Source organism: Pithys albifrons, chromosome Z (assembly GCF_047495875.1).
Source record: "Pithys albifrons albifrons isolate INPA30051 chromosome Z, PitAlb_v1, whole genome shotgun sequence".
Classification (NCBI taxonomy): domain Eukaryota; kingdom Metazoa; phylum Chordata; class Aves; order Passeriformes; family Thamnophilidae; genus Pithys; species Pithys albifrons.
Window position 1 is genome coordinate 65733433 of NC_092497.1, and position 24136 is coordinate 65757568.

At 39.4% G+C, this 24136-nt stretch overlaps 1 protein-coding gene across 1 annotated transcript in view; it reads right to left on the reverse strand.

Moving 5' to 3' along the window:
- Positions 1-24136, reverse strand: part of GLDC (glycine decarboxylase) — a 43056-nt gene that overhangs the window by 6988 nt on the left and 11932 nt on the right. The window contains exons 4-19 of the mRNA XM_071581327.1: positions 22366-22530; positions 19925-20002; positions 19087-19234; positions 18647-18843; positions 16379-16475; positions 15319-15424; positions 14130-14269; positions 13326-13406; positions 12676-12773; positions 12100-12184; positions 11976-12017; positions 9234-9376; positions 8268-8343; positions 1831-1956; positions 1069-1218; positions 514-626 (exon numbers count right to left, since the gene is read on the reverse strand). Of these exons, the coding sequence (XP_071437428.1) occupies positions 514-626; positions 1069-1218; positions 1831-1956; positions 8268-8343; positions 9234-9376; positions 11976-12017; positions 12100-12184; positions 12676-12773; positions 13326-13406; positions 14130-14269; positions 15319-15424; positions 16379-16475; positions 18647-18843; positions 19087-19234; positions 19925-20002; positions 22366-22530 (1845 nt within the window). The remainder of the gene's footprint in view (positions 1-513; positions 627-1068; positions 1219-1830; positions 1957-8267; positions 8344-9233; positions 9377-11975; positions 12018-12099; positions 12185-12675; positions 12774-13325; positions 13407-14129; positions 14270-15318; positions 15425-16378; positions 16476-18646; positions 18844-19086; positions 19235-19924; positions 20003-22365; positions 22531-24136) is intronic.

A 24136-nucleotide genomic window follows, 5' to 3' on the forward strand; every position in this document is an offset into this window, starting at 1 on the left:
CCAGGAAGTCTGGCCTACGTCTTCAAGAGAAAGTTAATTAACATAACTGGTGCCAACAGAGGATGGCACTCAGTTTTCAACCTATCACAAGGTATTCATGGAGCTATCCAAATAAAAATGATTTTCATGAAACAAGATTATTTTCTTTTAAGAAAACATGAGTGCTCTACAGAATAGATTAACACAGCTCATGTATCACTTCTGCATTCTGGACTACATAAAGTATCAGCCCTCCAATTCCACAGGTGATCTCTGCATTTACTCAGGAAATGGATTGCTGAGGGAGGTCTACCATGCACAGTAAAAGGCCAACATGGAAGTCAGCGTTTGGGAGCAGAGGTGAGTATCACCATTCTTGAGATCAGCACATGACTGCTGGAGAAGGACAAAGTTTATAAACAACAGTACACCTCTTCTGTTCACAGCTCTGTACTAAAGTGAACTGCCAACCAAGTGTCACCAAGGAATATATATACTTTTGTAAGGAAAGGCTATTCATAGAGAGATACCCACACTCCAATTGGTCCCATTCCAGGTCCTCCTCCTCCATGGGGAATGCAAAAGGTTTTGTGAAGATTTAAGTGAGAGACATCAGAGCCATAATCTCCAGGACGACACAGACCCACCTGTGAAGGGAATACTCTGTTTCAAAACTTTCTTCATATGCCATTTAAGACCTATTAATGCATTCAAGGAAAACATGTTGAAAAAGACAGTATATATTTCTATGTTTATCATGATGCGTCATAAAACAAGGTTGATGAAAACAACTTTCTGCTTTAGGAATTCTTAATTATGTCTGTAAAGAGTGTATTTGATAAAGGTTAAGCAGACTAAGCCAATTTCAATGAACAACTCATAAATCTTATAACACATTGCAGGGCCGATCAAATAAAAGAGAATTCCTTTTGCCACCTAATTTTTATTACTATTTTTGCAAACTTCACCTCCTTCCCCAGGCACTATGCCACCTTGTGAGGAAGCTCTGTTATGCTCTGAACTGAGTACTGCTGTGCTATTTTTATTCCAAGGATTCCCAGTTTTAATAAATCTGCCTAGATTTTGTACCTGAGCATTCATATTTGCTCCATCTAGGTAAACTTGGCCTCCGTGTTTGTGAATCAGGTCACACACATCTCCAATCTCCTCTTCAAACACACCATTGGTAGAAGGGTATGTGATCATGATGGCTGCCAAGTTCTCTTTGTGCTTGTCCACCTGGTGGCAGGGAGCAGGAGAGAAAAGGTCACTGAAGCTCCTAAAGCTTCTCAAGATTTTAACAGAAAAATACAACTAGAGTCATCAGGTGTTTTACTGGTGGGAAGCAATTTTACCAGCAGATAATCAAAGTCATCTATAGTCAGTAAAGGATACTGTGTTCCTTTCTTCAGCAATGCCTATGGAAGAAGTGTGTTTTCTCAATAAATCAGAATCTTAAATTAGAGAATAAGGGAAGCGTGTGTGTGTGTGTATGTGTGTGTGTGTGTGTATTTATATATGTCACTTCTGGCACCTTCAGACAAGCCAAGTACAGTATCAGGCCTGTGAGGTAACGTGAAGTAATGACCAGTCTCCTACTTGCAGCAATACAAATTAAGAGGTACCACATGGCTAGTGTCTGAGTGAGCCAAAAAAAATCCTTTCCAAGCATGTAAACATTATTATTGCTCTATTTTCTCCTAATGAAAAATGTGACTTAGCTGCCAATACTACAGCCTTCAGAGGAGTGAAGGAGTGTTCGTGCCTTGAAAATTAAAGATAGATAGATAGATAGATAGATAGATAGATAGATAGATAGATAGATAGATAGATAGATAAATAAATACTCACCATTGCTTTTAAATGGGAAATATCAATGCTCCCATTTTTATCCACTTCAATTGGCTGAATCTTCATCCCTGCCATTTGTGCACTTGCTGGATTTGTACCATGAGCAGATTTAGGAATAAGGCAAACCTTAGAAGGGAAAAAAAAGGCAGAGGCTATAGTATAACTAGTTCAAAAATTCTTGAAGGATTATCGTCTACATCACATTATCGAGTTTCCAAAAGGATTCCTTAGGGAATGTTTACTGGCAAATTGCCATGTGTACTGAAAGATGCAACTCAAATTTTGTTAATCCGTTCAGGTATCAGCATCTAAATACTCATTAGCAAAATAAAGTTTCATTTGCTGTATAATCCTATTTAGGACTGCAGTTCCAGAATACTATCTCAGATACTCATATTTAAAATCCTTTTGTCTCACCCCACCTTTTTTAAAGATTGAGTTTGTTTTTTTTAAGCAAGCAGTCTCTATATGTACAATGACTTGAAAGGAAAACTCCTTAATTCCAAATTTCCACTACAACTTCAGAAAGCTTCCAAAGCATTTTCTTGTCTATTCTATTAAAACTAAAAATTTAGAATGAAGTATTTTGGCTTTAGATAGGGAGTTTCAGAGAACTCCTTAAAAACAAAACAAGCAAAGTACTTTTCCCTAAATAAATGCAAGCTCTTGCTAGTGATAGGAAAATGGAAGTCAGGATATTTCCTGGTATTTACTAGTAATTCTGTGCCTTCTAAGGACAATAAATTCACCTTCACTAAAAAAACCCCACCAAATCCTTTGGTTCTATTCAATGACGATATTGAAACATTTGTCTATTATGATTCTCTTGGAAGGATTTAACTAATTTTATTAACTTACCCCAACTTAGTTACCCTTGTTAAGTAACTGTAAGGCACTTTGTTTTCATTAGCAACTGCCTGATGGTTCATGGAACTTGTTCCATAAAGATGCTGAGACAAATATGAATTATTTCAGAACACAGGAAGCACAGGGTTCCCAGCTCCAGTGCTGGGAAGCTCTGTCCTGCATCTGCAAGCATTCCAGCTGCACAGCAGAAATGCAAACCGAGTCTACCAGCCTTGCTGGGCACAGTTGTGATTGACCAGGCAACAAGAAGAGATCACAGCTGTTCATTCACGTCCATGCTTTTGTCCCACAAGAGGGCAACAAATCCAAGAGAGGACAACTGCAAGAGGCTTGAACTGCTGATTTAGTTACTTCCTGCAGCCCAGGAGAAAAGGTAACATCAGCTGAAAAGTCAACATTTTTGTGGGCTTCATCATTTTCTTTTTTTTCCCCAAGGATATCTTGATTTTACATTAACATCTGAAATTTGTCAAGTGTGAGTAACGGCAAGAGCCCCTGGACTCTCTCTGCTGTGCTGTCAGCCTCTGGATATTTCGGTGCACAGAGGGATCACAGATACTCACTGATGCCCAAGGAACTGGCACAGAGTAAGAGAAACAGCAAAACATACATGGATAATCAGAAGACAACTGTCCAAGGAATAAAATTTTAACCTAATTTCACTTCCTATTGAGTGAAACTAGTCACAAAACAAAGCTTGTAGTTGTAAAGAGTGGCTGATTTCCAAGAAGATTGAGGTGATCTGGATGCAACAAAGAAACACAGAATAAGAGAACACTCACTATTCAATTTTTGCTAGTTTCCTCACACAGAGCCTATAGTTCCCAGGAGGTCAGGACAATGGTCTGTCCATCCTGAGAAGGCAAATAAGTCCCAAAGCCAAGGATAGAATCAGGTCCAGAAAATATGTTAGTGCACTACTGTTTAAGGCCAACTCTGTGAGTGTGAAAAAGAAGATCTAACTAATCTCAGGATTTCCAAAAAGTTTTTGATGTGGTCTCAAAAAATGCTCTTAAACTAACTTTCAGTGGGGTAGATCAGAGGGTTCACGTGGATAAATATTTCATGGAAACACAGGAAAGAAATTAAAAGATAGTCAGTTTTCACTGTAGAGACATGTCATCCTAACAGAATATTATAAATATCTGTGGTTGTTCTGTAGCATTTAAAATTACTCATAATTGTATTTACAATGGAGAGACACAGTGAAACGTCAAATATCCTGCTAATACAAAACGCCTCAGGCCACTAAAAGAACTGATTGCATAGTTCAGAAAAGGACACACAATACTGAGTAGCAGCATTCAAAACAATATAAATATACTGGAGCTGGAGTGATCTGGAGTACTACAAGATTAAACAAATATTAACAACTCAGAACTGCGATCCTTAGTTTTCAACTCTAAAGATCTTACAATGTTGGTGGAAAAAAAAAGCAACTGCATCAAAAACTAGAAAGGAAATAGAGAAAAAAGTAAAAGGAACACAGGAGCTCTGAAGATAACCAAAGTTATGAGGTGGGTTTTTTTGAGAAGGATAGACAAATAAATGGAATCCAACTAGGAAGACAGAAATGAGGGTGGATAAAGATATAATAAAAAAATCTCAAAATTAGCATGATATGTCACCTGTGAACATGCAAGAACTGTTCAAAGTCTTTCAACAGTGAGAGGGTGTTAGATGAAACTTAACATGTCAGGTTCAAAAAAGTTAGAGAGAAAGCATTTCTTACAAAGAATGATACAATAAAGGGTGATGAAGCTATAGAATGTTTTCTCAAAGATACTGTAAATACCAGAAGCTTCCTCATAAACTGTCAAGCAATCAGATTTAACCACAGTAAAATGTGTAAGCAGTGCCCCTGGATTGGATTGGGAAGTTCCCAAACCACAGACATGTAGAAGCTGGAGCTGTGTGTTGTATATTGCTTTGTCCTTGTAGTCCTTGTCATAAAAGGAGTCTCATAAGTTTGCTCAATACCACTGTGAGACTGGATGATCAGATTGACAGATTTTTGGTCTGGGCTAATATGGCTGTTCTTTTATTACTAATGTGCTATTATCTCCCAAAAATGAAGCTCACTACCACCAAATTCTCACATTTAACCTATTTAACTTTCAGTTAAACCTGTACCTAAACCCTCTGGTTGAAACAGCTTTTCTTTCAAATTGTTCAGAAAGCATCCAAAGGAACAATATTAGTTGCAGATTTTTCAGCTGTAACCTTGCCATTAGGTGCAAATAAAGAATACTCTAGAAAAAAAGAAAATTAGAATTGAAAATTCTATTAACCACAGTGTACCAGTAAGAAATTATGCCTCTGATGTTAGCTGCTGCAGTTAGCTTCTCAGGTTTACAGGAACAAAAAGACTTTAGTCAGGTTGCAATAATACACTCGAGAAGTGACTCCTTGAGGTCAAAGTTTCAGGTAGTTTCTCCAGAAAGTAACACAAATCAAGCTTTTAGACTCTAGTGTTACCAACAAAAGATGATCCTTAGTAAATCAAAATGTATTTGCATGATTCCTCAGTTGTTTTTATGGCTCTTGTGAGTCATGGTTACCTTCATATATCCAACAGAAATTTATTTGAGATAGTTTAAAGGGACAAGACCTGGATGAACCTTAAGACTTCTACAAATAGCTACCAAGGCATACCAGAGGCTCAGCTGCTTCTTCTGTGTGGTGTTTATACTGGAACCAACTGACATTATAAACACTTCATGTTTAAGATATAATCGGTTCTCTTGCCTTTGTAACTGAAAAAGCTGGAGAGGGAGTGTTATATCACCTTGAAAAAGCAAAAACCTGTCATTGCCCATCTCTTTCAAGGCATGGACATCTGGGCCTAGATCCACAAAACTGAAGATGCGAATAGCTGTTTCACATTCAGAAGTAGTCTGTGTGATGGCTTCAACAGTTAGGTCTGCCCCTTGATCATGAGCCCACCTGTTGGTTTTAGGTCTCTCACCAAGTGTGCTGATGTTTCATGGCTCCACCAAGCTACAAATAACTCATCCTTAAGTTTCAAATCCAGGTCTACCTGTGACACTCCAATTCTGCAGTCTAGTCTATTTCCTGCTTTGGTGTTCTTCAGTGGTATTGCCCTGGGGCTTATGAGCATTTGTATGAAAATACACCTTTACAGTAATGCTTTCCACATGGTCAGGAACACCTGCATCTAGATGGATTTACCTCTGCACTGCCAGTCTGCCTGTTTCCAATGAAGCAGTTGCCCTTTCAGGGCATTTGCCACTATCCACAAGTCAGTGTTGACATAGAGTACTGGCTCCTTTTTCACCTATCTCTAAGGTCAATTTTTGCTAACTGACTTGACTTGCCTTCTCCTTTGATGGCTTTGACAACTTGTTATGTAGAAGTCTCAATTTTTAGCAGTGTGTGTGTAGTGTAGTTGTTTAGCAGTCTTCCTTCCACTTTCAATGAGTTCCTACAACACATCCACCAGGATCCACTGGTAAACAGACTGTACCACTTTTCACCTTCTGGTTACTTTTTGTACGGCATGAGACACCTCCTTGAGTGATGCTCTGAAATGTATGCCTTCTGATGAGGAAATGATCTCTTCCAGGGTTCCTGGGCAGCTGGTGTTTCACATCCAAGCCTACTGCATGACCAACACTGTCCACTTTATGCAGTGTCCTTTGAACATCCAGTGCAGCACAGGTAACCGTGGTGCCAAGAAGACCTGTGCTGTACTAATAACTTTTAAAGCAACTCACCATACCTTGTACACCTTATCTCTTTTTCAGTCAGAGTGCAGTAAGCCTTGAATCCTCAATACCTCCAGCTCCAAGACCCTAAAGGCTCATCAGCTGAAATGCAGGGTACATCTCTCCCAGCTGTTCCCACCCAAACAGGCCCAAACTATCTTCTCTTTAATCTGTTCAAAGGCCTGTTGCTGCTCAGAGCCCCATTCAAAATAATTCTCCCTTAGGGCCACTCAATAGAAAGGGCTCACAAGCTGATTGTAACCTGGCATCCACATGCATTCTCCAGTAATCCACAATGCCTAGATGAACCTCTGTTCCTTTCTGGGGAAGCGAAAGCTGGTGGGGTCACAGTTATTATCTTACTCACTGCAGCCTCAGGGGGTGTGACAACAACCATCTTGCTTGTTTAGTCCCAAGAATTGTATCTCTTGTACTTTGATTTTATGGTAAAACCAGCTTTTGGAGCTTTTGAATAATAATAATAATAATAATAATAATAATAATAATAATAATAATAATAATAATAATAATAATAATAATAATAATAATAATAATAACAACAACAACAATAATAATAACAATAATGATAATAATAACAACAATAACAACAATAACAATAATAACAATAATTGTTATTGTTATTACTGTTATTGTTATTATTATTGTTATTGTATTTTTCATCATTATTATTGTTACTACCCCTCCTCAGGTGCTTCCTAGGGGGTTGTGTTGCCCCATATGATGATGGCCACCAAGTAATCCAGGTGTTCAAAGACTTCACCCCGTTCCAGGGCAGTCACTATCAGTCAAAGACTGATGGGTAGGTACTGATGTGCTTCCAGCCCTGGGGCAGACATTGGACACACTGCCACAAACTGTGGCCTACACTCTGCTGCCAAAGGGATAAAGAAAAATGCTTTGCAGCATCAGCTGTGGCACACTGCTTGGCCGCCTTTGACTCCCATGTATACCAGCGTTTTAGCTTGTCACACACAGCAGCACTCAATGCTGGCATCACTTCCTTCAGGCCATGATAGTCTACTGTTAGCTTCCACCCACTGTCACACTTTTTGCGTTGGCCTTACAGGACTGTTTAAGGGTTATTAAATCTTTCTTATCCCTCCTTGGCTCTCCAGTAGATGAATCAATTTATGGACAGTAACCAGGGCATCATGGTTGGTCCAATACTGACACTGGTGAACTACCATGGTAGCAACCAGCACCTGCTCTTCATTAATTGATTCATTACTTCCCATGGCTGGCCACGTGTCCAGTACATACAATGGTTGCTTGGGAATTAAAATGCCCTAATTATGACCTTCCCTGCTTTGTTCTCCTTTCCTTGAGCTTTTATTGTTGAGTATGCCATTATATGGCATAAATATCCCTTTGGTCAGCTGTGTCTCTCCCAGCCTCTTGCCCACACCCATCCTCTTTGCTGGGGGAAGAACAGAGTCAGTGCAAGGCAGTGGGATAGAGAGAAAGCCTTGACAGTGTGAAAACACTATTCACCAGCAGCCAAGAGATCTCCATGTTATGAACAGTGCTTTAACCACATAGCAGAGCACCATATGGGCTGCTATGAGAAAGCTAAGTCCATCCCTGCCAGACACAGTACAATCACCCTTTCAGGGAGTACCCTTTCTCATTCACACTGTCTGTAAAAACTTTCAAGATGGTACCCAGGATTCATGAGGGAAGCAGGGAATACTGAAAGCTTGTCATAAGTGAGGATGCACAACACAACCTAGTTTCTCTCTAGGTGACTCTCAGCTGCCGAATGAACTTTTCTTTCTCCATTTCCCACCCAAAGCTCTTCCCCACTGAAGTGTTGACACTTACGGTTCTATGATGTTCCCCTTTGGCATTTAAATAAGCCTTGATTGCAGCCAAGCCTGCGTACTCTCCTTGGGCTCCACTGCAAGAGGAACACAAACACTGTTACAGAGCACACAAACCAACAAGTGCCAGCTCTCTGACAAAACTTGGGAAGTCTCCAGCCCTAGTCCTTACTAATGACTTTAGGCAAGGTTGGCAAATCAAAACAAGTACAACCCCTAGATTAAATTACAAATGGGCATTCCTTAATTAACAACTGGATGTAAATTAAAACAGTAGATGGTAATTTATGAGCTTACAATATGCTGTTAAATCCTTTCGATGACTAAGCTGATCTACATTTCTGCACCTAGCAGGAGACTACATGCTTGATTACAGAGAGGCAAATTAATACTGAAATGCATAGCATAATGTACCCAATGAAACATAAGAAGTCTTTCAGTGACATTTTAAGTGTAAAGTAATTTCTTCCCACTCATTTTGTATCGAAATTGCTAATGGATATAAACAGGCTGCAGCAGTACTCATTCAACGCTGCTGTATTTATTTCAGTGAGTATGCAGATCCTAGACATTCTTCAGCCAAACCTAGTGCATCAAATACCAGTTTCAACAATTACACAGCTGGAAGTTCACACAGCTTATTTCTATTTCACATCTTTATTTTTAGCTCATAAAGAATATCAATACCACCACCATTTTACACAAGCAATGGTGGAGAACATTCACAGAGGGGAAAAAATAGGAAGAAATATTTATAAAAAGACCACATCACTAAACTCTTAGAAGAGGCAAGACAAAGTAAGGTGCCACAGTTCTCAGGAAAAAACAAACTATTTGCTTTCATAATCTTGCATTCAAGGCAGATATAATTTTAGAAACTTCTGCCATTTTTGGCTAGAACATTTTCTTTAGAGGTAAGTTTTTTGAATCATGCTTAGGTGGTAATGTTTAGAAACAAAGTTCCTACCTATTTGGTTGGAAGGAGATTTTGTCATAGCCAGTAATCTCACATAGGTCCTTCTCTAAATCCTTGAAAAGCTGCTGATATCCTTGAGCTTGATCCAGGGGCACAAAAGGGTGGATGTTGGCAAATTCTCTCCATGAAATAGGCTATAAAAACAAAAACAAACAAACAAACAACATGCTGTAACAAAATATTCTGCAGACAACTGTTTTCTATTAAAAATCCATAAATGAAAGAAGTTGCCTTGTGGTCATATAAAAATCAAATACCAGTCTGGGTGGAAGCATTGATCTGCTGGAGGCTTGGAAGGCCCTAAAGGGATCTGGACAGGCTGGATCGATGAGCCAAGGCCCATGGTATGAGGTTCAACAAGGTCTAATGTTAGCTGATTTAATATTAAAATTTTAGATTTTTATTTAGGTAATTGGATACATATTAAGATCTGGGGTATTATAAAGACATTACTCCCAAAGCTTAGAAATAGCTTATAGAAAGCATTTGAGCATCAGGTCCATATTGATGCTTGAGCCATGCAGTTTTGCAGAAACCTAGAAGATACAGTGGCTAATGTGCATGTCCCAAACAGTCAGACAGCTGCAGATTTAGCCAAGGATTGCTGGTAAGAGCACACTGTGCAAACAGGCAAGAAAGCACAGGAAGAGCACAGATGGAGTAGTGGGCCATATGGAGGTAGGACAGCACGCTTCTGGGACAAAAGTCCTTGTTCTGGCTCATGAAGATAGGCACAACATAGTCCAGCACAAGGAAGGAATGAGGTTGAGAAGAGGGCAGGGACTGTCAACCAAAGATCAATCCACTGGGGGCAGGGGATGAAGACCACCCAAGACCCCTGAAGCCCTATGACCCATTTCCAGAAAGGTCTAGAAGAGCAGAATGTGCATGATAACTAATTTGCATAGATAACAAGAAACTTATCTCTAGGGTGGGGAAGACTTATCTATAAAAGGTACCCTCACAAAGCCTGAGTGCACATGTGCCTTAGGATACTGGGACACCTCATCACCTGGATCAACAGTGGAGTCAGGATAGGTGAACTTTCTTTACACCTTTCTTCCACTCTTTCTCTCTCCCTCTCTAATTTCCCTCTCTCTCTTCTCTTCAACCTAACTCTTACTCACAACACATCATCATGGGCTTATGCTGGAATTTAAGAGACTAACATACCAACTTCCACACCAAGTGTATGATTTAAGTATCTAAGTTCTGTCATTCCTTTTTTACCATGAGCATCTGCAAATCTGGGTACTCCCTTGCCCTTTAGAATGGGATACTACATTTTTGTTGGCATTTCTGTGCCCTTGGGTCACAACAACCCCAGGCAGCGCTACAGGCTGGAGGCACAGTGGCTGGAAATCTGTCAGGCAGGAAGGGACTTGGAGATGCTGTTTGAGAGCAGCTGAACATGAGACAGTGTGTGCCCAGGTGGGCAAGAAGGCCAAAAGCATCCTGGCCTGTATCAGAAATAGTATGGCCAGCAAGACCAGGGAAGCGATTTTCCTCACTACTTGGCACTGGTGAGGCCATATCCCAAATACTGTGTCCAGTTCTGGGCCCCTCATAACCAGAGAGAGGTCCTGGAACATGTCCAGAGAAGGGTAACAAAGCTAGTGAAGGGTCTGGAGCACTTAGGAAGTCCTATGTCTAAAGTCTCATGAGAATCAGCTGAGGGAGCTGGGAGCGTTTAGCCTGTAGAAAAGGACGCTCAGGGGGACTTTATTGCACTTTATTGCTCTTTACAATGACCTGAGAGGAGGTTGTGGTGAGGTGAGGGTCAGCCTCTTTTTCCAGGGAACAACTGACAGGAGAAGTTAAGACTTCTTCGCAGAAGGGGTTAACAAGCATTTGAACAGCCTCTGCAGAGACTTATTGGAGTCAAGGTCCCTGGAAGTATTTGCAAGATATGCAGATGCAGTGATTAAGGACATGGTTTAGTGAGTTACTTAACAGTGCCAGGTACCAGCAATGCTTTTTTTAACATTCAGAATATACTTAAAAATCCTTAGTTTCTCCTACTGCATCGCCTAACCTTATGTAGGCCTGTGGGATCACAAGGTAACCAGAGAGGACTTGTGTGGAATAGTACATAACATTTTGTTGCTATTGATTTTAGAGGGAATATATAACAGAGGAAACAGTGAAAGGAGAGAGATAAGGCAGTGACAAAAAGGGAACAAAGGAAACCTAGTGAAAGATCAAGTTGAGCAGACAACAGGGAGAGAGCAGAGGAAGCTCATTCAGAGTCAAAAGGTCATTTGGTATTCAAACAGCCTGGCTTAAGCTCTGCTTCATTTGCTACCAGACAGAAAAATAAAGATATGTGGGTACTCTTCACCTGGGGAAATGGGGCACTATCCTAACAAACTGAAAAAGAATCATGATTTTTTCCATGTTTCTGAGAATTTGATTGAAAGATTTGTAAAGCAAACAGAATTAGGTACTGCAACACTGCATGAGGGAACAGGACTGTGATACCTCGTTGCAAAACTTATTTTCAGTACTTTTTCAAAATTTAAATCCATTCACTCTCCCTACTGTTGTTGCACTCCTACTTGTGCTTTTCAGAACTTTTTTCCTAGGAGAAATGGAATAGGATGACTAGCTACTCCCGAAACTGTCTCCTCAGCCAGAGTACTAGACCGAGAGCAGCCTTTATTTCTATACAGTGACACTGGCTAGATTGTTCACTTATGTGGGTCTCAATGATACAGTATTATTGCTACTTACTGTAAGTTCAGCTGAACTATTGAGCTTCATCGTGCAGGACCCCTACAAATACAAACACACTTATCAGTATTTATTGAAGATGTATATAAGTGCCTAATGTTTTCTCTTTTTGGTAAATACCTACCAAAGGAATCATGCTGTGAACAAGGGAAATATCTTTGTTTTCTAATCTTTTCATGTACCGCACGATATTTGTCTCAGAGTGATAGCTGGAGAACACAAAATGTAGTCATAAGGCAAGCAGATTAGCTATACCAGCTGCTAACATAGGAAAAAACGTAAATAAAGAAGTAAGACCAAGGATAGTTAATATATTCTAGGTAGTTCTCTCCAAAGTGTCACTTTAAGCTTCCTAATAGCAACGAGGATTAAAAATGCCTATTATAATGTCAGAAATCTTACCAGTAAATACGGAATATAAGGGTTCTAGTAAGTCTGCTGATACTACATCCTCAAATGCTACCTTGTACAATATAGCAGATAAACAGAAAAACACATTTCCAATGTGACCATGAGTATTGCTCTGCTAATTTAAAATGAGAAAAATATCTAAAAATGCTACTAATTACATTATTTCAGAGTAACGAGTGACAATATGACTTCAGGTACAAAACTGTCCTCAACTGACTCCAGTACTACTCTTGAAAGGAGATATTTTCAGATTCCATAAAAATACAAAATATACAGCAGTTTCACAAACCTGTTGAAAACCTGGTGTGTTAAGAATTTGGAAGTCCTCTTAAATGGTGTGCTAAGGATGCCTTTGGTTTCCTCGCCCATACTCTCGGCAATTAATTCCTTTGACACAAAGAAATAGCGAGTTAAATTCTTACATGGAAATTCCTTTTTCATGTCAATTTCCAACAGAGCTATCTTATATTACCAGTTTACCTTACGATTTTTTCCGCTTTTAAGGTAAAAACCCGAACTCTGCTAGCATACATACTTGTATATATCTAGCATGACAAGAGCATTGTATTAAAACTGGGTACAGATGTCCCAGTAGACCTCATCTTGAAAGTATTGCTGCTAATTACTATTGACATGCAACAAAAATTCCAGTGGGAAAGGAATTGTTGACCACCATGTCTTAATCCTCCCAAAAGAAGTAATAACCTAAATGCAAGGTGTGCAAGCTCACTGAAAGAACTAAGTGTCACAAACAGAAAATGGCGCTACATAAATCCTTGTTATCTAACACTCCCTCTTTCTTTAAGAGAGGATCAGAAATTCTTAGTATTTAAAAACGGTTATCATATAGACACCCAGTGTCCCAGAAGCAGTTTCTCTTTTCATTAAATATCTGAAACATTCAGATAATTTAAACTGTATGATCTATTAGGTACTTACAGAAGAAGACTCACAACCAAAAATCCATAATATGTCATCTAGGTCCTTCTCATTTACAGTTTCATCAAGTGATACTCCAAGCTATGGATAAAAGCAATTGCAATTACTCATAGCTGTTAATTCTAGAGGCATAATACATTTCTTCTGGTCAAGAAAAATATTCCAGAAAAACAGCAGGAAAAAAAGGAAAAAAATCAATCTACCCAACAATATGTAACTGTCACTTCATTTTATGTAATAGATGGATAAATTTATTTTATTTACATAAAGTTTCCAAGTTCCTTCCTGTATCCAGCTAAACCATCCAAGCCAGATGTGATCTCCCTTCTAATTAATGCCTCTGTCTTCCACCTAAGAGGAAAATTGCCCACTTTGCTATGACACCCCCTCCCCCATCCCAATTTACAGAATATGGTACACTTTGCCAAGAGTCCTTAGTGTCTATCAAAATGTGGTTTAGATTTCAATCTGTTTATAAACACTGACACAGGACCTGAATTCTGGATATCACCTTGTATTTCAGCACTAAGTTTTAGAGTCTCTCCACTTTACCCCTTAGTGGCATATTTAACATAAAACAACTAGATAATCTTTTTTAACGGGACTAAAATGAAAATATTATTTCTGGAAGTGCATCACTTAACAACTTCATTCTTTATATTATCCTTATAACTGACTGACATATCTGAGCAAATTACAAGGTCTTAAATTTCTGTTTAGCACATGTAATGATTATAAACTTAATGAAGAAAAAGTGATACTACAAAATTTCAGAATTTATCAAAGGTTTAGAAAGTTGCTTACTCTGCCATCACTATAAATCCGAAAATTTATCTTTCTAAGAGGTGCCCGGTCCAAAACCTCTTTGACTGAGCATCCACATGTGATCGTCAAGGTATCAAAGAACAGATCATGATGTAGTTTATGACCAGCTCGCCTGAGACCTAAAAAAACCAGCAAGTTAATCGTATTATATGCATACTGTATTGCTTGCTCATACAGTAGTTGAATAAGTCTATCTATCTCAAAAGTAAAAGCCTTTTACATAATAAAGCAAGATATTCCCCTCAGGTAAGGAGCATCAAAGTCACCAACTTTTTAGTGAAATGTCACTGTCTGTGAAATGCAACTAAATCAGATTCAGACCTAATTAACAATGAAGATTGAGTCTAAGTAAGATCCTTCTGATTCATCAAATCTGTAATATATACAGCTTCACAGTTGGTATATAAATGCAATAAAGACAAAATCGTAAGACTGGAAAGAAAAGTTACATTATGGATGTACAATATTATGAGTGGATATTAACTGTCATATAGCTTGCCATAACAAAGTTTAGAGTTTCAGTGCTTTTCATAGTAGCAAAAGGTCTTTCAAGTAAACTGGCAAATAAAGCATCAATATTTGTGGCAATAATCCCTTAATTCCAAACATTCCAGTTCTGCATAGCTCCTTCTGACAGCAATGATAGTCATACCACTGAAAAAAGTCTCCCAGACCACAAGTCATTGTTTTCTGCTGCTTTTGGTTAGCTGTTAAGCTTTGGGATTTCAGTGTTCATAGCAGGCACAATACTCAACCCAACATAACTGAAACGTTTCTACTGCTTTAATATCATCTATTATCTTCCTTTGCTATGTTATTAATACTCTGGGCAGATTTCTGTGTGCAAACTAGGATGGTCTAGTACACGAAGTAGCAGCTGGCAAACAGCATTTCAATAGTATCATCTAGAGACTCACTTTGTAGTTTCCCTCGATAACAGAAATAATGCCTGTGAGTTCCTAACACATAGATATCTAATTCTTGGATGTCATTATCAGAAGTACACAAAAACATCAGCAGGGAATTTGGTATTCAAACAGTCTCTCTAGCTGAGAGAACACACATCAGCTGGCAATACCTTCTCACCCTCTAAGTTTGTTTAAGAAGATGTATTATTTAAGAAGGGGTAACAATTTTAGAACAGTTTCTGTAAACATTAAATACACACCTTCAGCCAAGATTAGGGTAGCATTGTGAACTCGTCTTGCAATATGCCTTAATCCATCGGAGCCATGGTATATACCAAACATTGCTGACATATTGGCCAGAAGAGCCTAGGATCCAAACACAGTTTAGGATAATATTATTGTTACTGTTACTGTTAGCAGAGATTATTTCATGTTAGTTTAGTGCAATGTTTCTTTAGCACCAGAGACAAGCGCATATCCTCAGCTGATGTTACAGCTGATTATGTGTTGCCTACAAAGTAAAAGAAGGGAAAAGTAAAATAGTTTCATGAAACTGTAAGCACTGATTATGCCATCAGTGCCCTTTGACATGTAACTGTGTTAGCAATTAACATGTACTTTAATTGAAATACTGCAACAAAGAGGTTTAAAGAATCTCAAGCCAAGCTAGTCTCACAGAAACTCATTGTTTAGTAATTATGGCATATCTCATTGTTTTAATCTCTCCTCAAAATGTGGCACAACATGAAGAGCATAAGAAAAGCAATGATAGGAGTAAAAAAAGTTATGACCTTGTCTGGCTGAAGGTCTATGGAAGTATGTTGAAGATAACTCTTTTGGATAATTACTAAGTTAATGATGGTGTTTTCCTGTAAATATCTGTCTTTGGTGATGTAACATTTTCATATCAAATCACACAGACAAAAATATAAGTTGTGACAATTCGAACAATTAGTTTTAGAACTTAAAAGCTTATTTCTTTTGCCTTGAGTAAGAAATTTCAGATCATTGGAATTCCCTTCTGTTTTATTATGAAACCTGGCTCATTTGTAACAAACACAGTACTACTCAGTGGCACTCGTGCTGTAAGACAGATGGATTCATGACCCTGCAAGAATTCAGGACAGACTTTAATTAAGGATATATATTAATACTCTCTTTTCAAGCAGATCCATTTTTCAAAGGACTCAAAACAAATGCACAATGTCCAGAATATTTCAATATCTTTCATTTTTCTCGCAAAAACTTTCAAAAGTAAAGATAACTCAAATTTTTCAACTCGCTCCTTTCTACTGCTGAAAATAAAGCATGACAAATTACCTGTGCAGTGCAGATGTTGCTGGTAGCTTTATCCCTCCTGATATGCTGCTCTCGTGTTTGCAAAGCAAGTCGGTACACTTCCTTTCCACTTGCATCTCTAAGTTACAAGTCAAAATGTTGTTTCTGTTACTTTAAAACCACAGTAAATTATGACATTGTGCTTTATGCATGCTAACCTCAAAATATTTATCTATGCTCAGAAACAGAAAGGTACTGGAGAGAATAAAGTGTAAGTCAGGACAGCTGTGACACCAGACAGGAAGACCGAAGGCTCTAGATTTCTGTTTACATCAAGGCTGCTCAGGTAGGCTACACAGCTTAGTTTACTGTTGGTCCATCCAGAAGAACCTTGACAAGGTAGAGAAGTGGCCTGACAGGAACCTCATGAAATTCAACAAGGGAAGTGCAAACTCCTGCACCTGGCAAAGAATCCCTCTCACCAGTACATGCTGGGTGCCGCCCAGCTGGAAAGAAGCTTGGCAGAGAAACCCCAGGGGTGCAGGCAGACACCATGTTGAGCATGAGCCTGCAATCTGCCCATGCAGTGAAGGAAGTATGGGCTCCATAAGGAGGAGTGTTGCCAACAAGGGAGGTGATCCCTGCCCTCTCTTCAGCCCTGGTGAGGCTTCACCTAGAACGCTGTGTCCAGTTCTGTGCTCCTCAGTACAAGAGCAATACAGAGGTACTGGAGAGAGTCCAGTGAAGGACCACAGAGATGGCAAAGAAACTGTGCCATCTCTTCTATGAGGAAAGGCTGAGAGAAGACTCAAGGAGGACATCACCAATGTACTTTAGTACCTTCAGGGAAGGTGCAAAGTGGATGGAACCAGGCTTTTATCAGCAGTGCCCAGAGACAGGACCAGTGAAAAGGGACATAAACTGAAACACTGGTGCTTTCCTCTGAACATGAGGAAATGATTTTTCACTCTTAGAGTGACTAAGCACTGATACAGGTTGCTCAGAGAAACTGAAGTCTCTTTTCTTGGAGACCTTAGAGACATCTAGACACCACTCTGGGCACTGACTTCAGGCTGAGTCTGTCCCATCTTGAGCAGGGGTTGGAAAAGATGGCCTCCAGAGCCCTTTCCAATTTCAATCATTCTGTGATCTTGTGATCAAAATCTTGAAAAAATCCATGGCAGAAAGATGCATTGAGGAAGTATCAGAGCTTTTATCCATTTCTTTTCCAACTTTCTTGAGATGCAGAAAGATGAAGAAGATATATTACTATAAAAATTAAATATTTCTAAGCTTATTGATAACTGTGAACGATACTAGTTATTCTGGTTACTCAAGCACTTCTGAATAACTTCTGCACCAAACATATGCAGTCTTCCCAGTGACAACAGCTTTGCATTTCAATTATCACCAGTTAGACATCTTGTCAAACAACAACATACGTCACCAACAGCAAGAATTAGAGGCAAGATTTTGCATGCTATTTCAGTGCTCTGTTTAAGTGGGACTAAAAGGTGAAGTAGATTAAGTACCTTCTTGATTATTTTGGAGCTTCACTGAATTTTCTACTTCTTTCCATTTATGTTTTGAAGGACTGGATGTCAGAGAAAAAGGTACAACAGTACCGAATAAGTTGAATAAATTAGCTTGCAAAGCTTTGTGCCATCACAATAAATCCACTGTGATTTTGGTTATCTTTTCATCCCACATTGCCACAAGCATTACAGACAGTCCACAGCTTCATTCCACACAAACAGAATTCTTGAAGCTTGCTTTCTCAGAACTAAAGGCAACTTCTGTTCTCATGGTTTTCAAGAAGAAAGGTGTTTGCTACAACATGATGGTCAGCTGTTGTTCAGCACAAGATGGCTGCCCAAGATGGTCATAGTAAGGTTTATTATCGTTTCTTATTATTAAGGTCGGAGGGGAGACTTTATTGGTCTCTACAACTCCCTGAAAGGATGTTGTAGTGAGGTGAGGATTGGTCTCTTCTCCCAAGTACAAAGTGCCAGGATGAGAGGAAACAGCCTGAAGTTGTATCAGAGGTGGTTTAGCTTGGATATTAGGAAAAAGGTTTTCCCAGAAAGGGTTGCAAAGCATTGGAATAGGCTGTCCAGGGAAGTCACGGTGTCACCATCCCTGGGAGTGTTCAAAAAACATGTGGATATGGCACTAGAGGGCACAGTTTAGTAGTGAACATGATGGTAAGTTGACGGTTTGACTTGATGGTTTTGAAGGTCTTTTCTAGTCTTAAGTATTCTATGATTTCAATTTTTGCTGTAGGCATGTGATGGCGACAGGAGCCCTTACCTTGTAACACCCACCATTCTGCCTGGCATCATTCTCACTAGATTCTCCTTGACAGCAAAGAATGCTGCGTGGGGTCCCCCATAGCACAGTGGCACACCAAACCTCTGGGAGTTGCCCAGGACAACATCCACCCCAAACTCTCCAGGAGGCTTCAGAATACAGAGAGCCAGAAGGTCAGTAGCACAACAGGTGAGAGTCTGAAAACAGAAATGCACAGAGCAGTCAGCCTCTTTTCTGAAGCAATGGTGTTTGCATGGGAGCTAAGTTTTTAAATATAGCTTCAAAAGGTTCCACATCACTTGCACATAGCTGAAGTGCATTGGTTGCAATGGCTATCAGTTGCATGGGGCTGAGACAGTACTTCATGTAACACTTAAGTTTCTATGAATATGGTTGTTTGATGCAAGAGATTGTTTATGAGTGAGACCAATAAAAATTACCCCATTTTGATGAGCTCTTTCAACAAGTTCAGAGAAGTCTTCAACCTTCCCTTCAGTGTCTGGATACTGAAATAACACTCCGCTGACATCCTTTCCACTGAAATCCATCTCATGAGGTAATTTGAGCTCAGTAATAACACCTGTATAACTGGAAACAAAAACATGGAAAAGGCAACATATTCATACCCCTTCCCACCACTATCCTGGAGTGATACTCAACAGGATGTTTTCATAGACCTACATGACTTTTTTTCTTTAACATATAGAGAGTTGAACATGCTTTGCAGCACTAAACATTGATAAAGTTTCATGTCATGGTATGTAGTACTGAAGAATAATTGCATTTGATATCATCACTGGAAATATGGAGCCCAGCAAAGCAAAGGACACATAAGATACTTTATGTCAACATTTCACTGCTTTAACATGTTTAACTTTGAGAATTAAGTCAAGTTTCTAGAAGATAGTTACTTCAAACTGTAATATTAAAATATATCTAGCTTTCATTAAAAGAGAAGATTTGCTAGCTAGGGTAATTAATTTCCTAGTAAAAATAAAAGACTAGACTGAATTCAACAATCAAATTTATCTATTTGTGCAGCAAATCATGGGGAAAATGAAATATTTTTTTTTTATCATATGCTTAAGTCTTTTTTTAAACAGTTTTAACTTCTTTGCAGTCGTATTTGAATGAAAAACTAGAAGCAATGCCAAATCATAACAGATTCTGCTTCTACTTTGCAAAGAAAGCATAATCCTATCATCCAAAAATGTTAGGTATATGCTGAAGAGGCACAGAAGAAAAACAATTCAAATGGAAAATGGAGAAAAACATTACTTTGCTCTAGTTTGAACCACTGCTATAGTTTGAGGGTGGCATCGGGCATCTACATAGAACTTTCTTCTTTTGTTGTGTCTGTTGAAAAAAAAGAAAAAAGAAGGTTTACATATCAAGAATATAATGTTCCCCATGGAAAAAAAAAAGTATGTTGTTTTCTACAAGTGAGTTTTATTATGTTAAAAGGCAGTTGTAAATACTGTTCATTATAATCAGATTAAGTGTAAGATTGAATGAAGGTTCTGGTGCATTTAAAATAAGAAAGTTCATTTTGGACACTCGAATAAGACTAATACGTGACAAAAATTAAGACTATGAATCAAAACAAGAAGCTACTTTCAGAAGCTGTGGGGATGGCTCCACACACATACTCTTTTAAAGGAATACAGCTGTGGTTTTTAATACAGATTTCCAGTGTTGTTCTGGATAAATAAACATGAGCGTCAAAGTAGTTAAGTGGGGACTAAGAAGGCATGGTGTCCCTGACCATGGTGGTGGGGTTCTAACTAGATCATCTTTAACGTTGCTTCCAACCCAAACCAATCTATGATTTGATAAGAAACTCCTTAGTTTTCTCTAGTATAGACAATTTTATGTCAGACAGAGGCTTTGAACAACTGACTAGCTACAAAACACTCTCTGTTGGGTAATCTCCTGTCTGATGCACAGTCCTGCCATGGCCTTCAATCATTTCTCATACTTCATTTAATTTGCACGTCCCTTTCAAAAGCCCCTACAACACACATCCTTGAAAGTAGATTTGGATATACCAGTAACAATTTCACATTTAGCAACTTAGAACAATGTTCTTCACTGTTTTTTAAAACTTGTTTTAAACACTTGTGGAAAAAGATAATGCACATCTTCAATTTGCAAGGACACATGAGATTCATGACACAGTCTCTTAGATTATGTGGAAAAAGATCCTCTGCACTCCCTCCAGTGAGGCAATGGCAGGTGAAGCAGCTCAAATAACACCCTGTTCTGCTGCTCCCAGGCCCTTCACAGGGTATATCAGCCCAATGGAGACCCACATCCACAAAGGCAGATGAACAAAGAGGCCACAAGGCAGGTGGGAACTATTTAACCCCAACAGTCACACGCTCTGGTTATCGCTGCCCACCTGGGAGGTAGATGTTAAGGGATGCATGAGAAGAGCATTTTGGGATTGCAAGGGCTTACTGTGAGATGTTTCACAGAAAAAGGATACAGGTAAGTGATTCTGGGAACAAAAAGTGTAACAAAATAGGAGTAAGGGGATAAACTGCCAGTCACATATAAATAGTTGGTGGCTGATGCACTTGCAACCAACTAGTGCAGTTTGTCCTCTTGCTAAATGCCTTCTGATTCCTTTCATGGGTGAGGGGACTCTCTATTCTCTCTGTGTACATGTGGCTGTCTGGGTGCCAGCAACTGGAGTCAGACCAAGGAGGATCCACAAGTCCATTGTGCAGCTCAGCTGAAGTGACTGAAGTGAGTGGACTTCAGTGCCAGCAACTGGAGCAGCAGCTCAGTGATAGGGCCCATGTGTCAGTGGTGGTATTGGTGGGAGCAGGAGCGTGTCTGCGTGCCAGTTGCTGGACTGGTACCACAGGCAGGGCAACCCAACTTTATGCAGTATGTCTATATGTCTCTCATACTGTGGAGCCCAGAGCTGGGTGCAGCACTGCAGGATGTGGACTTATCAGGATGAGGAGAGAGAGGGATCCCTCCCTGGCCTGATGGCAGTACTCCTCCTGCCAGTTCAGCCCAGGAAACTTTTGGCCTTTTTGCCCCAAGGGCACACTGCTGCATTGTGCCCCATTTGATTTCCCCTAGGAACCCCAAAGGCCTTTTCAGCAAAGATGCTGTCCAGCCTTCAGCACCCGGTGTGTGCCCCATATGCCTGGGGTTGCTTATCCCTGGGTGCAGGATTTTGCACTTCCCCTTGTTAGCTTCACAAGGTTCCTATCAGCCCATTTTCTCCAGCCTGTCAAGGGCCCTGTGAATACACCATGACCACTGGCTGATCCTCCCAGTTTTGCATCATCAGCAAGACAAACAAGAGTGGCCTTATATAGACACAAGGAGCTTCCTCAACAGCCATGGCTGCATCATATCAGGACCCTGTGTATGTCCAGCTTGCTTAAGTGTTCTCTAACATGACCTTTCTCCAACAAGTGTATATCTTCCTTGCTCTAGACTTCCTCCTGTACTTTCTCTAGGTACTTCCTTAGGTTTTTTTAGGCCTTAGATGTCTGAGTTAAGCATTTACATCAACACTGGGAACTCCTCTGGGAGTTTGGCAACATGGACTGGAGTGATACAGAGATCTGCTCACAGTTAAAAAGGCCACACTCAGCTTCAACTCATTCACCTATCCATGGCCACACATGGATATATGCCTTCAAATTCCAGAAGTACTTCCCATTGTGATTTAACCACACATTTAAACATAGTACCTGTGACATAACTGCATAGCTTCTGCAGCAGCTGTCCCCTCATCCAACAAAGATGCATTAGCCACATCCATTCCTGTGATATCACACACCATAGTCTGGTAATTTAGCAGGCTCTCCAGCCTGCCCTGGGATACCTCAGGTTGGTAAGGAGTATACTGGGTAACCCTGTAAGAAAAAAATTCTGAGTTCAGGTCTAGGAAAGTAACTGTGTAACAGAATTACACCAACATACAACTGAACTATGTCATGGGAAAAATAAACAGTAAAGTGTAATTCACTAACATTAAGTTTGTTAGAAAAAACAACTTTTTTTCTGTTGTGCCATTCTGTTTCAGTCTGTTGCTATACAACAACTGTTATTTTTAGACAATTGTAATTTTTCATTGTCCTAGAAGTCAGAGAATATTTTATCTTCTGGTGTTGACTTCATTTTTTACAGGAGAGTAATTCCCTTTCTCCATTTTGAAAAGAGATGACTTTTAAAACAGAGGTGTGATGGCATCATGGAGAAGGGATAGAGTAAGCAGGCGCTCAGTGTGGAAGAAATGAATCAAGTCACAATACCCAAAGGAGAATGCTTTATTCAATCATATCTAGGTATGCCATTATCTTTCACTACTGTTTCTGAAGCCTTTTACTTGCACAGTCTTCTCCACTCTTCTGGGAGGAAAGGCACTTGGCATTCCACAGAATCAAGCTCAGAAATACGCAACGTCTTGTGAAATGGCAGTTTCCATATATGTTAGTGGAAAGAAGTGAGACTAATACAAGTTTTATCTGTTGTCATTTGACCAAAAAAATAGTAGTGGCAACATAAGCAACTCCTTTGAAAATGTAAGAATCTAATGGAAATGCTCCATTATAATAGTCCAGAAAACAAATCAGCATGAGTCCAGGGATGAAAGGCAAGAACAGAGGTCAGACTTTACGCCAGATTGAATTCAAAGTAGCAGCCACAAACAAATGGTAAATAGGAATACTTGTGGCCTCTGTTTTCCAGCAGTGGAAGAAAACAGAAGGTTTTTTCCTTAAAAGGCTGGTAGTGAGTCTAGACTTTTGAAAAATGATTATGAATGAAGGTACAAGCTTTAACAGAAGACTTAAGTATTTGGAAGCTCAAGTCATGTCAAGTCAATAGAAGGTGAACAAAGATTTTTAAAGAACAAAGTGGAGAACCTGTGGTAAGGAGCAAGATGAGAGGAGCAACAAAATAGTAATGCAAGACAGAAGGTAGAAAAAAGTACTGAGGAGAATGCAAGAGCTAGAAGGACATATACAGTTTGTGAACTCAAAGTGTAATATATGATGCTATGAATTTACTGTCTATTTAAATGATACATCTGCTCAAATTATTCACGTACACTATTCAGTACAGTGACAGAAAGCAATTGCTATGGATCAAATATATAAATACTGATGATTATCCTCAAAATGACACGATTTTTCTCCTTTTTACCCAACTCTAACACTAAACCAATTATTGTCACATGACTGCATAGTTCACAAGTGAAACCATGACCTGGGTTGCATGCAACATTGCTAATCCCAAGAGTAATTTTTTTTTTCTCCACAGCTGCTAAGCCCAGTGTTCAGTTTGTTGGATAAACTTTCAGCCTGGGAGTATTAAGATTTGTTTTCTGAATGTCCCCCTGCCCACTCAGCCCTCATCAATAAAAAGTTATTCCAAACTCCTTTGCATGAGCAATGACTTTTCTTGCTTAGCAAAAGAAACTCCTCTGTAATTCATGTTACAATCATGATTTCTCATTTT